The sequence below is a fragment of the Scomber japonicus genome, chromosome 2, assembly GCF_027409825.1.
Source record: "Scomber japonicus isolate fScoJap1 chromosome 2, fScoJap1.pri, whole genome shotgun sequence".
Lineage (NCBI taxonomy): Eukaryota > Metazoa > Chordata > Actinopteri > Scombriformes > Scombridae > Scomber > Scomber japonicus.
The window spans coordinates 35073391-35086824 of record NC_070579.1 but is presented as its reverse complement, the minus strand read 5'-3'; the positions used below and the strand labels follow the sequence as shown (position 1 = coordinate 35086824).

Sequence of the window (13434 nt, the reverse complement as noted above, 5' to 3'; positions counted from 1 at the left end):
CCATGGGCAGCAGCCAAGCCTTACAAGGCCGTGCACCACTCAGGTGGGTGCTACATTGTGTGTTGTTAGTTACAAGGTACCGATACTTCATCTGTGTGCCCCCTGCTCGGCGAACGATCAGAAACATGGCGAGGTATTGGCGGCCGCGCATCCGTTCAAACCTGAGCCGTTACAAGCACAGGAGGGCTCTAACATTCATTTTATTCAGCCACTTAGTGCATCGCAGGTCAAATATTTTAAAGAAACTACATCTGGTCAATTTCCAGTAAATGGCTTTAATGAGATGACTGACTGTAATAACAATGTACTAAAGCAGCTGGTAGTTAGTGGAACTCTTCAGCAGCCCTTGAGCTCACAAGAGGGCCAGCAGCTTCATTACGTGTCATTTATTAGGTGTTTTGTGTGTGTGCATGTGTGCATGTGTGCGTGTGTGCGTGTGTGTGTGTACAGGTATTCCTCATGCTGTGGGGACATAAATCTGTTTACACAGTCACATTGTGGGGACTCACCTCTCTTACAGGGAGAAAAAACAAGTCCCCTTTGCTGTAAATCATTAATTTTAGAGTGATGTTTAAAGTTAAGGTTAGTTTAGGGTTAAGTTAAGGTTAGGATAGGTCTCCAGGAAATGAATGTGAGTCAGTGTCCCCTGGAGTGATGGAAACTCTGTGTGTGTTTGTGTGGGTGCTTGTGTGTGTGTGTGTGTGTTTGAAGTGCAGGATGGTTACTTAGAGGTTAACTGGTAAATAATACTGTTTTGTGTGCGTGTGTGTGTGTGTGTGTGTGTGTGTGTGTGTGTGTGTGTGTGTGTGTGTGTGTGTGTGTGTGTGTGTGTGTGTGTGTGTGTACGTGTGCGTGTGTGTGTGTATTTGTGTTGTCCAGGTATTCCTCATGGTTTGGAGACTCACCTCACTTATGGGGACAAAAAGCAAGTCCCCTTAATGTAAATCATTTTCACAATGAAAACTCGGTTTAAAGTTAAGGTTAGTTTAGGATTATGTTAAGGTTAGGATAAGTCTCCAGGAAACAAATGTGAGTCAGTGTCCTCTGAAGTCATCAAAGAATGACTGTGTGTGTGTGTGTGTGTGTGTGTGTGCGTGCGCGTGTGCGTGTGTGTGTGTGTGTGTTTGAGAGTGTTAGCACATTAACAAATGTTGCATCTAATATTCAGCAGTTCAGCATGCGTAGTTTAGCCAGGTTCATTTCATTCATGTATTTTTACTATTACGTCCCTTAAAAAGAATACCTAATGTTTAAGTTGTATGTGTGGTTGTAGTAAAGAGAGATAGTTATCTTACACAGCCTTATTTGAATGATTGTGGGGGATACAGATACAGTGAAAATAAAGAAAAGAAAAGTAGCTTTATCATTCCACCACAAGATGGAGTAACAGCTCCTTAAATAGAAACAAGTCAGAGACCATGTGGACAGCCTGAACTGATATCGAACCCACTGTCACTTCTTTGTTTCACTCATAAAATGCTTCAGACGTTACGTGCCTGAGTTGAGTTAATACATCTTTTTTGATCACGAGTTAAAAATAGTTTTTAAAAAATCAATTAATACCTTAATGGCTAATGTTAATAGTCTGTAGCACAATTATGCATTGGCTTTGTTGCTCCACCTTGTTCGTAATAATTTCCTGTTCCTTTGAGGGATGTCTCCAACATTCGTGACGTTGCTTATATTCCATATTCAAAGAAAGTCCAGTGGTGGAGTGTGTGGAATCTCCTACTGTGAGAGTGATTCTCCTCCGGGTGCTGAGCAAGACAAGCAGGTAAGATTATTTCAGGATGACTTGAACTTTCAGTTATCTTTCAAAAGAAAGAAAGAAATAAAACCAAAAAAAGTAGCTTGGAATTAACTGTCACTGTGACATGTAGACATGCGCTTTTCAATCTCACTTTGACCGTGCAGAAAAGGTTGTTATTGCTGTATTTTAGTACAACTGAATGTAATTTAACAGTAATAACAGCTGTTTAAATTATGATCACTTTAAATTGGCATATAGGTTTTATTTTTATTTTATTTTAGAGACACTTGGAATATAAAGTTGAAACAATTTACCCTTCTGAATTTTTTTTATTAGTTTACACTACGATGATATAGAACTTCTAAAGAAGCTTTTGAAGATGCAAGGCGGGAAATTTACTTTCTTTATTCACCGTTTCACAAGTGTTGGAGTCTCGCTCACTGCTTGCTGGTGTGGAAAGCGCTTTTACACTTGCTCCTATGTATGGACTAGGCAGGAAATACATGTGCAGTGAACATCATCTCTTTCTCATCAGGCTAAATGTAGTGACAGGGTCGAGCAATCAACCGTAGGCTCGTACCCACTCTTATTTTTAAATAAACTTCTTTTTATGCTGTCTAACCAACAGGAACAGCGAGATGCAAGTGTTGCCTCTGTGTCTTCACATGCTTTGTAGAAAATAGTAAGGGAGTCTTTTAATAGGGTCAAAAGCATTCAGTAAGTTATATTAGTCTCAAAGTGTCAGACTAATGGTAACATACATGTATGCAATAAAACCCACCTTCACTAAGTGTTAAAATGTGGTCTCTTTACTTCTCTTAAACATTTTGTGTCACAGGTAGGTTTGAAAAGGCAACACAAAAAAAAAGGTAGTTTAACATGACTTGGTTTTGACTTCAGATTCCATTATCTCATTAACCAGATGTTGTAATTCCTCACCACAGAACACGTTTTCATCATGAACACAGACAAACAACCTGAACCTGGATTTACCCCCTCAGAGGAAGACGGTATGGGTGAGTGTCTCATTCCTTCTCTATAGTGTGAATGTGTACGTGATCAGGCTGCACACATTTCTCCATCCTCCTTACCGCTGTGCCTGAGTGTAGTACTCAAAAGCTGAAGGCGTACATGCGGAGGGATTTTGGTGCAGGCATGCAGCTGATAGCAGACTTTAAAATCTTCTTGCTGTTTTCTTGCTTGAGTTGTCTTTTTTTTAGTTTTTTTTTTTTAGAAAATACATCATTCCTACCTCACATCTCGGGGTGAAACAAAAAGTAACACAAAGTATTAACACATGTGCAACTTTTCACTGTTGCAGATGTTGGACGTGATGTTGAAGATGCAAAGTCAAAGGAAGAGGAAGAAGAGAGGGAGGATAAGTCATTCAGCGAGAATGGAATACAGTGTGCTAAAGGTGTGATGGATCCACGTAAATGTATCCCCACGCACACACACACACACACGCACACACACACACACACACACACATATATATAAATACATACATGTATATCATTCACATCATCACATTATCTTTGACATCTTTCCATCAGTCTATTTTTGTTCACAAACAATGCAGAGTCAGAAAAACTGTTAAGGACACTGCTGCAGCTGCAAGAAAACACTCATGTTGAGACTCACATCTACTGAAAGAAGAGTATTTATTATTAGCAATATATGCGTTTATGCTAATGGTTTTTAAATAGCCTCATATAGAAAAACGTGTTCAATTTCCACAACACACAGAGGAGGTTTTTATTCTCTGACTTCAGTTAAACAACAAACAGAAAAATCAAACAGCAGCGGAATATAATCTACGAGAGAGTGATGACACGCGATAAATCCGAGCTGCTTGAAGCAAGAGTCGTTTTTATTCCACCTGACTGGTAAGGAAAACCATATTGAGGGTTTCAGGTGCTTCGGCCGTCCTGGGGTGTAGTGTGTAGTCATAGGCGCCTTTCTTTTTCTTTTTCATTTTGTGCATAGAGCATAATTCTCAGCATTAGATTCAGTTTTCAACACAGTTTGGGTAAAGGTAGAGAAATTAGATGAATGCCAGGCCTGCTCATGTATGGTACAAGACAACTGATGACCTATTATATCATTTGGGTAACACGTACATTTTTACAGCCCACAACGTACAGCAAAATTACCACAGAGTTACAGTATTCTATAATCTTTTGGACTAATGGTGTACCAGTACAGTGGGTACTAATATGCATATGTAGGTACATGGGAACGAGATGTGACATTGCAATATATGCATAAATGGATCTTTTTAATTCAGTTCTAATGCTGTGAGCACCACAAATTAAATTCCATGCACCTCTTCTTTTTTTTTAACAGGTGGAGGCACGCTTGTTTTGTTTGTCATTGATATCATCTTTTGTGTTAAATACGTTTTCGATGACACTAAAAAAGCTTTAACAGGGAGCTGTCTCATAAAGATCAAACCTGATAAACTGGATGTACTTTCGATTCCAGTCGCTCAAATTCTGCTGCTACATCGTACGTACAAAAAAACGATGACGCTGTAACACTGGGGCAATTACCCTACATTTTACACCATCATTTTATATGCTAACATCACTGATATGATGACATTGCTTCATTTAAATTCAGTGCTACTTCAGACAAAGCATTTGAACTGTCGCCAGCTCGTTTCACACGTGATAATTTGAGCTCCGAAATGTTTTCACTCAGCCTCGTGACCTCAGGCCTCCATTTGAAAAAAGAAAAGAAAAGAAAAGAACATGGTGTTACAGAAAACTCTCCTATTTATTTCTGACTGCCACCCATCTGCCCCACTGTGGTGTACTTCCTAAAGCCCTGCTCTGCGTCTGAATGCGTAGCCTGCGGTTAACTGCTCTTAGACCCTGGACTCTATATCAGGCCTCTCAGAGCTCTGTGCGTGCAAAGTTTCCATAGCACCTCTGAGCGCTTTCCACAATACAAGGCGCTGCTCTTCAGCTCATCACCAGTCACCGCCAAGACCACAGTGTGGTTTCTGGATGGAACTGAGTGCAGGAGGGTTTGGTTGACACTTAGCAAATAGGCTAGGTTAGAAGTCCTGCAAAGCAGGCATTGGGACTCTGCATGTTGTGGTTATGAGAAATATGTTTATTTAAGCGAGGGCACCATTCAGGGCGATCCTGAATGGTGTGGAACCTGACTTGACTTGAAGGTAGGACTTGAGGCTGAGCTGAGGGTTTGTATAAAAGACACACACACAAAAAAAACATGGAAAATAAGCATGTTCTTGTGTGCTGCAGGCCGATGGAGCAACTTTATCTGTTTTCAGCATCCGTGACACATGCAATAAGTAATCAATGTGAGATCTCTTGTTAAAAAACAGATGAGGAATTGGTGTTGTCGTCGTTAGGCGTCTGCTGCGTGTCTCTCTCCTGCCCTGGTTCTAGTTTCTGTGTTTTCAGAGGAAATGCCTTCCCCTTATCTCAAGCACACATCTTCTGAATCTTTTTGTGACACCATACATCGGCCCAAATTAAGCTACCCACACTTTGGAGATGTGCTCGTACTAATATCGAACTGACAACTATAAATACAAATGTAGAAGTGAAGATGTCGATGTTTCACATTCTTAGTTGGAAGTGAGAAGATATATCAGCTTCTGTAAATGTGTTACATATCTCTCCATATGTGTGTGTCTCTATCTTTACCTTATTGTCACATGATTCAGTCACTGTCTGTTTAGATGAAAATGTCACCCCAAATATGATCTATACTCATCCCCTGCTTCCTCCCTGCTTAGGTACGATAAAGACAGAGGCTGAAGAGATGGATGATAACGAGCAGTACTCCAAGACCGAAAAAGAACAAGAGATTGTACCAAAAGAGGAAGCGGAAGGGGGCAGCGAGGACGGGATGGAGGAAGGATTTGACGAAGAGAGGACAGAGGAGGACGAGGAAGAGGAGAGGGACGGGGAGGGGGACGAAGAAGGGGACAATCTGAACGAGCCGCAGGACCTGTCCCTTGTAGACTACTCACGCTACGACGGCGCCGGCCTGACGGACGCCCACGCGACGGCAGCGGATGAAGGGGCCTACGTGCCTGGAGCAGTGGCCCCCCGCATCCAGACGACAGGCAAGCTCAATTGTGACATCTGTGGCCTGTCCTGCGTCAGCATCAACGTACTGCTGGTGCACAAACGCAGCCACACGGGTAAGCACAGGAACACCTGACCTCAAACACAACAGTTGTGCAATCATCACACTGTTGATAGCATTAGGAGATAGAGCCTTGTATTGGCTCGGTCAAAACATTGAGTCGAGGAGCTGCGATTAAGAATGCGAGAGTCTGCATCAGACATGACGCATATGTCCTAACCAGTGCTACAGCAGCAGAGGTTGTGAAATATTCCATTGTTATTCATATATAAAGCACATGCAATACTTACTGATTTGATCACAGTGACATATTAGTCAACACATAGGACATTTACAATCTTTATTATGGGCTGAATTGTGCAATTTATGCAATAACTGCTTCATCAAGGTCTGAATCATAAAAATTAAATATCTAGAGTTAGAGTATGCAAAAACCTTAATGCCTAACCTGAACTTGATGTATAGTACACATATGAGTTTTGTGTTGTGGTCAGATTATATATCTGCTGTATTAAGACACATATTAAAATAACAAAAAAAATCAAACCTACAACCCCCGTCAAGAAGCGCTTAAATGTAGCGTGGGACCTTTAACAAGTGTCATATCTCGCCGTCTGATGCCTTCCATTATTCTTCAGAGTGACTAAAAAAAACAGAAGTGTCCTATTGATCATTTTTAATAAGAAGTTACAATATCAAAGCACTCCCCCTTTTCTAATGCAAAATGCACATACATGACTGGATTCGGTGTGATTGAATCGTGGCTTTTCTTTTTTCAAAGATCAGTCATAATGAACTGAGGAGGGCGAAAGCTGCGGTTTTTACGATTTTAGTCGTTCAAGTAAGTTTAGTTGTCATTACAGGTTTGTGTCACCGATGAGTAGGGTTGTATAACATAAGCATTATACCCGCCTTCGGATGGAACTCATGAGGCTGTGTTTTCAGCATGGGAAGTTAGTGCATAATATTCTGGGCACTTGTGCGGTTTGATTCGCGAAAACATTGTTTCTAGGTTTCTGTCAGTCAAAGTGGATGTTGGCCCTGTTCCCTTTTTCAATGATGATGAATGATTCAGTGTTTTCTGCAACTGGTATACAAGGAACAGCAACAAAAAGAAGAAGGTCGAAAATAAAAGTAAAGGATTAAAAAAAAAAAAGTTTTAAAATGTCATTATCAGAGCTAGTACAGAATCAATGAGAGAACTTTCAGCTCAAAATGTTGTGTGATCAGGGAGTTAAGAAGCAGATGTGTTGAAACTGTCTGCTGTGTTTTTGTCACACTCAGGTGAGAGGCCATTCCACTGCAGTCAGTGTGGGGCCTCCTTCACCCAGAAGGGAAACCTGCTTCGCCACATCAAACTGCACTCCGGGGAGAAGCCTTTCAAATGCCCCATGTGCAGCTACGCCTGCCGTAGACGTGACGCTCTGAGCGGGCACCTGCGCACCCATTCTGGTACCAGCCACACACACACACACACATACACACACCCAATCACTTGCACGTGAGGTTGATATGCACTGATACAGTATGCACCAGTGTACAGTATCATAATGGTTGGTTTCGCACTCCTTCAAGTTGTTTTCACACTTCTTTTTAAGATCTGCACACATGAAGTGTGCTGAGCCTGCATGGCTTTTCCAGTAACACCCTGCTGTGCCCTCACACGGTTACACATATGATATCTTACTCATTCACCTCTGGAAACTTACTCATTGACTTTCAGTTCACGTGTTTGACAGTCTTTCAACATGCATATCATCATCAATTTTGTGTGAAACTGCTTGCTTTAAAAGGACACAATGCTCATTGCACTGTTCAGATGAATGTTTCATGTGCCAGCTCTAAACTGAAAACTCCCGCCTTACAGTAGAAAAACCGTTCAAGTGCAACCATTGCAGTCGCAGCTACAAGCAGCGAAGCTCCCTAGAAGAGCACCGAGAGAGGTGCCATGTGTTCATCCAGAGCAAAGGTGCTGCTGAAAGAGGTGAGCACCCATCGCAACACTCAACAGTTGTCTCACCACCACATTCTTTGACACTCGGTTCATCAAAATATCATCGAAACTCCGAGCATGCCTTCACAGGACACTCGCAGACACATCCTCCATGTATTTGTTGCAGGCAAACACACACACACACACACACACACACAGACACAGAGACACACTTCACACATGCACATGTAGCTGCTAATGTAATCAGACCACTGCACGGTCTACATAAACACATTTGTACATACACAGCAGGCACACAACGAGAGCTGTTATTGCTTACAGATCCTGTTTTATAGCCTCGTTAAATTAATGAGCTTATGGCTGTTACCCCATCATTAGAGCTAAATAGGTTATGGCTGCTGTGGTGTGGCGGTACAGCACTGTGAAGACCGCTTTTCATGTCTATAGCAGGAACCGGTTATGTAGGGCAAATGTTTCAACCCAGCCGCCCATCTCTCTCTCTCTCTCTCTCTCTCTCTCTCTCTCTCCCTCTCTCTCTCTCTCTCTCTCATACACACATGCACACACACGAAGAGAAACCTCTATGTCTATAACCAACTGCCCCCGCTCCCCTCCCGAAAAATGCCTTTACTGACAGGACAGTTGCACAGTTGCAACATACAGACAATGCTATGTTTCTGTGGTCACCAAATGTCGTAAGTTAAAGCCTGATAGTGCCGTAGTGGTGAGGAAGTACATCCTCATCCTGTGGTCTCCTCTCCTGCACTGGTGAAGTAAAAAAGCACCAGGAAGTGAGGTCAAAGGAGCTTCTGATCTCAAATTAATATCTCGATCCTCCCAGTGTGACTTTTTCAGAGCAGCTGGGGTGTGTGTATGTGTGTGTTTTTTCTCTTTTTTTTTTTTTTTTTCTCTTTTTGACTTCACTTTATAACGTCAAAGGCAATGACAGGTGGACAGTCTTCATTTCCCTCTTCTCAGACTCCTTTGACTCACTCTCTCTCTCTCTCTCGCTGTCAAGCTGAGGACGGCCACACATCTAGAACTCAGATGGGCACCGAGCGCGCTCTGCTGCTCGACAGGCTCGCCAGCAACGTAGCCAAACGGAAGAGTTCGATGCCACAGAAGTTCACCGGTAAGAACTCACAACACACAGACATGTAGGAGTTGAGCGGAGACGCTGACTTCAAGCAGAGATGTATTTTTAATATTAAAGCACTTGTTTCAATTGAAAGAAATGTGAGAATGTCTGCATTTTTTTCATGCTTTTTTTAAATGCTACTTGCTTTTTTTACCCGTATGTCTTAATTTACATTCTTTTTAAAAGTAAACTTGAAAGCTGCTTTAATGTGTGCATCATTTGTGCTTTCTGCTCTGCATTTATGCCACTTTAGATGTTTTCATGTTTTAAGTGTTTCAACTTGTCTGTCTGAGCTCTTTGTTTGTTTGTCTGTGTGTGTATTTGCGGGCCTCCATCTCTCGCCAAAAAGGAATTGAGGGCAGAGCACCTGCCTCATACCTGCACATCTCACTGAGTGCTCTCCACTGTCCTAAATTCTGACCGAGAACTGTTTCATAGGTGGGTACTGGTAACCCTACATGGGTGAATAAATGGATACATGTTGAAAAAAAAGAGAAAATAAAGGGTGACATGCTCTGGAAACTTCTCAGTTTTTATGATTAGATTCAAACTCAGATAATTTGCCTGAGTGATAAATGATCAAAAGATATGTGTTTCAGTAAATGGCTGCCTTGGTACAGTGATTTCCCAAACTTTATGGGCGTACACACATACACACACACACACACACACTTTCAATAGCTGGCTCAAAAACTTTTTTCTGGTTAAGACTAACTTAACATTGGGTTGTAGTTTCGCAATCAAGCCTCAAGCTGCTAGCAAAACGAGGGTGTATTGGTAAAAAAAAAAAACTCCTACGTCTCTATCAGGTTGAGAATGAAGTGAGATCTTTCAATATGACAACCACAGGGGGGAAAAGAGAAGTAATATCTACAACAACCGCAGAGAGAGAGAGTGAGAGAGAGAGAGAGAGAGAGAGAGAACAGGCGGGAGGCGAGAAACGTGAGCAGGTGCTTCTCTGTCTGTACTCTGTGTGCAGCTGCACTAAAGGCCTTCGTCTGCGCCTCTCTGTCTGCTTCCTCTCAGCCCTCTGTCCTCTTGTGCCTCCAAGCTTAACTGCTGGCTGAGGATGCCAGATGCTTTAAAGCCTTTTTTTTTGTCCTGTGAACCTGATGCTTTGTGTTGCTTTGCTGAGGTTTTCCTTTTCATTGTCCCAGAGCTGCACATTCTTCTTCTCTGCCTCCACTCAACACCAAAGTGAGGACCCCTTTGAGTCCTGTCAGGACTTCTGATTACTGTAAGCAATAACTGCTTTAAGTGCTGCTTTCTGTCTGTTGTATTTCTATGCTCACACTGTCAGATGTAGTATGATACCTCCTCCTGCAGAGTCTTGAGTACTCTTTTTTCTCGTGTTGCTGGTCTAGGCGACAACGGTGTCTGTCTGGACTTGAGCTTTAATAGGGAGCTTGTCGCCCGAACTGACGTCAAAGAGTCTCATCCGGGCTCCCCGGGGCCTGACTCCCACCATCAACAACAATCCATGCTCACAGACGGTGACCCGGCCCCCTCCCACAGGCCCTACCCCATCCCATTAAGCCGCAACGATATCAGCCCCATGGGCCTCACCAACGGCCACAAGATGGGCATGCCTCTCCTCGGCCTCCACCACGCCGCCCAGCCACCCCTCGGCATGGACTCATTCCACACTGACGGTTCCCAGATGTCCCAGCCCGTCATGTACAGCTTAGGGCACCTGCTGGGGGGGATGAACCACCAGAACGGCGTCCCTCACCCGCATGCCCAGCCCATCCCTTTGTCCCCTCTGGAGGCTTTGAGGGTGGTGAGGGCGGACGGAGAGGGTGGAGCGTTGCCCGGGGCAGTGTACCCCTGCGGCCATTGCAGGGTGATCTTTCTGGACTATGTCATGTTCACCATCCACATGGGTTGCCACGGCTTCCGTGACCCACTGGAGTGCAACGTGTGTGGCCACCGCAGTAGGGACCGTTATGAGTTCTCTTCACATATAGCCCGCGGTGAACACCGTCTAGAACTGAAGTAGCTTCCATTCATGCAGACGTTCACATGCTTATACACACATATGTTCACACAGATAACACTGTATCAGCACACACACACACACACACACACACACACACAGATTTAGTCATATAAGTAGCTAGTAGTATCAGAAATGAAAGCATGAAGTAGCAGCTATCTCTCTCTCTCTGTCTGATTTGTGTCTGTGTGTTTTTGTGTGTGTGTGTGTGTGTGTGTGTGTGAGAGAGAGAGAGAGAGAGAGAGAGAGAGAGAGAGACGTTAAAGGAGTGTGACGGTTTCAGAGTGTTCTTAGTCATACTGTACTCATCTGAAAAGATGGCCTGTAAAGTGTTTATGCGGGAGTAATTGTACTTCCTACTCATACATACATTTATACTTAATGTTCTTAGTTGTAACAACTGTGTATATCATACAGGACTACATTCAAATGTACACAACAAAGCATATATGAGCATATATGAGTGAATTTTCTATCTGCTTTTGGTTTTCCTGTTATTTGTGTAAAGGTGTAAAATAAAAGCAAATGCTTTTTTTCTTTCTCTTCATCACACCTACTGTAAACCTGCACCTTGTCGAGAGAAGTTTTGCGTCTCTGAAAAAAAAAGACTTGCCAATTCAAGACTACAGAAAAAAAATCCCATTATCTAGAAGGTCACATGTCTCCTTGTAGGCTGTGGTTTTTGAGAGTGCATTTCACAGCTTCAAAGGACGATCATGACACTCTGCACCTTCTGTTGGTTTCTCACTCCTGAATATTATATTCATTTAGCGCTCCCGCAAGCTAGAAACGGCTCACAGTTTTTTCTGCACAGTTTTTGGTTGCACAGTACAAAAGTAGAAATAGGACTATTAAAATACATATCTATTTCTAATTTGTAGCACAGAGGTGTGTGTGTGTGTGGGAGGGGGTATAAATGGATGTTGAATTGAGTCTAAAGTAAATATTAGTTGTAGCTGAACATTGTAAGAATTCTGTGACATGAAGTTAAAGCTGTTAAATGTTACATTTGGAGCAAAGAGGATGAGTGCATGTGTCTCTGAAAATTGGTATGTTCTGAACATGATCTAATGGAGGGGGGGGGGTTAAATGGCAGTTGTATTTGTTAGGGGAATGTTTCATGATTTCATCATGAGATTGAGGCATCAGTGTCCCGCTGGATGCTGAGGAGATTAATGTGATTGGATTTGAAGTTTCCTAACACTAGTATCCACCTGCTGGTTGAAGCATGGTAATGCATCACAGTGAATTAGAACTCAAGATGTTTGTTCGGTGTGCAGATTCGTTCACACAGTTTGATGTTTTAGCTTCACTGTGCAGAATGATGCATGTGCAGAGTTTGATACTTAGAAGGCTGTTTTCACATTCATCTGCTAAAAGTGGAAAGTCTCTCTGTTCTCATTCAGAATCCAAGTTTAAGTGGCAAGCCCACAAGCACGATTTGCGACATCATGGCCCAACATTCAACTTACACAAGTGTGATGTGGAAACTTTTAAGGCTCCAGTGCACAAATACTGAGAATGGACTTTACAGTGAAGTAGGAGACATCTTGTGTTCAGCTGTTAAACTTCTGAAATGAAAAATATTTGCATATTCATAGATTGTGGGCTTTTTAAGAGGGAGAAGGAGGAAATTACATTTTGATGGTATTGAAACTTTTTGTGTGTTGAAAAACCATTTTAGACACACATTACTGTTCCAAACAATGTGAGGAGAGGATTTTAAACTTGAAGACAGCTCAAAGAGAGAATATGCAAAAATTGTTTTAATCAGAAGTTTCTCTCTTCCCACTCATCTCTCACCTCACCCACATATTGGACAGTAAAATTATATCTGTGTGTAAAAATCAACATATGGGAACTTAAGTTTTGATGGGAAATTGTAGAATGATCAAGTTTTGGGAAGCTCCACTGCCTTTGGGCACTGACAGCTAAATCTGTCTCTACTGAATGCATCAGGGGAGTTTCAGCATTACACATATTCTGACAAGCATTAGTCACTAAGTTAATATGGCGGTGCATGCCTATGTGTATGTAAAGGTGGATCGCCCACATGTCAATGCAGGGACTTAGTCACGCCTTGCTGCCTTCAGACCAGAACAGGGTGTAAACTTCATCCAGCTGCCACCACACTATCTGTCCTCTCCATCAGTGCCAGTTCCCTTTTCTTTGTGCTTGTTTGAAGAGAAGTGACACTTGTGAAGCAAACTGTCATCACAGCTTCTTGTCCATATGTCAGATTAAAAAGCCCAGTCATCCATTTCAAAAGTACAACCACAATGCTTCTCTTTTTTCCAATTATAAGAGGCTGATTTCAGGGTATTTTTCTTCTGAGTAGCTTGATGACATTGAGTAAGTTTCTATGCAGAAGTTTAAGGCTGAAATTGATAACAGGGTTATTTGGGGTAAGGTACGTAGCAGGATAAAAAATATTCATATAAAAGTCATATTAAATGTCACCTCTG

General features: G+C 42.4%; 1 protein-coding gene across 3 annotated transcripts; it reads left to right on the top strand.

Moving 5' to 3' along the window:
- The first annotated feature begins 1728 nt into the window (after positions 1–1728).
- Positions 1729–11045, top strand: LOC128368624 (DNA-binding protein Ikaros-like). Of its 3 annotated transcripts, none has more exons than XM_053329495.1 (8): positions 1729–1774; positions 2695–2760; positions 3072–3167; positions 5526–5936; positions 7166–7333; positions 7749–7865; positions 8854–8967; positions 10338–11045. In XM_053329495.1, exons 2-8 carry the CDS (start codon positions 2709–2711, stop codon positions 10970–10972), a joined length of 1593 nt encoding a protein of 530 aa, XP_053185470.1. In that variant the 5' UTR covers positions 1729–1774; positions 2695–2708; the 3' UTR covers positions 10973–11045. The 3 variants fall into 3 exon arrangements, with proteins under 3 accessions (XP_053185470.1, XP_053185463.1, XP_053185455.1); XM_053329488.1 differs by having other exon boundaries at positions 1742–1774; positions 2695–2766; positions 7752–7865; XM_053329480.1 differs by having other exon boundaries at positions 1742–1774; positions 2695–2766.
- Positions 11046–13434: the final 2389 nt, after the last annotated feature.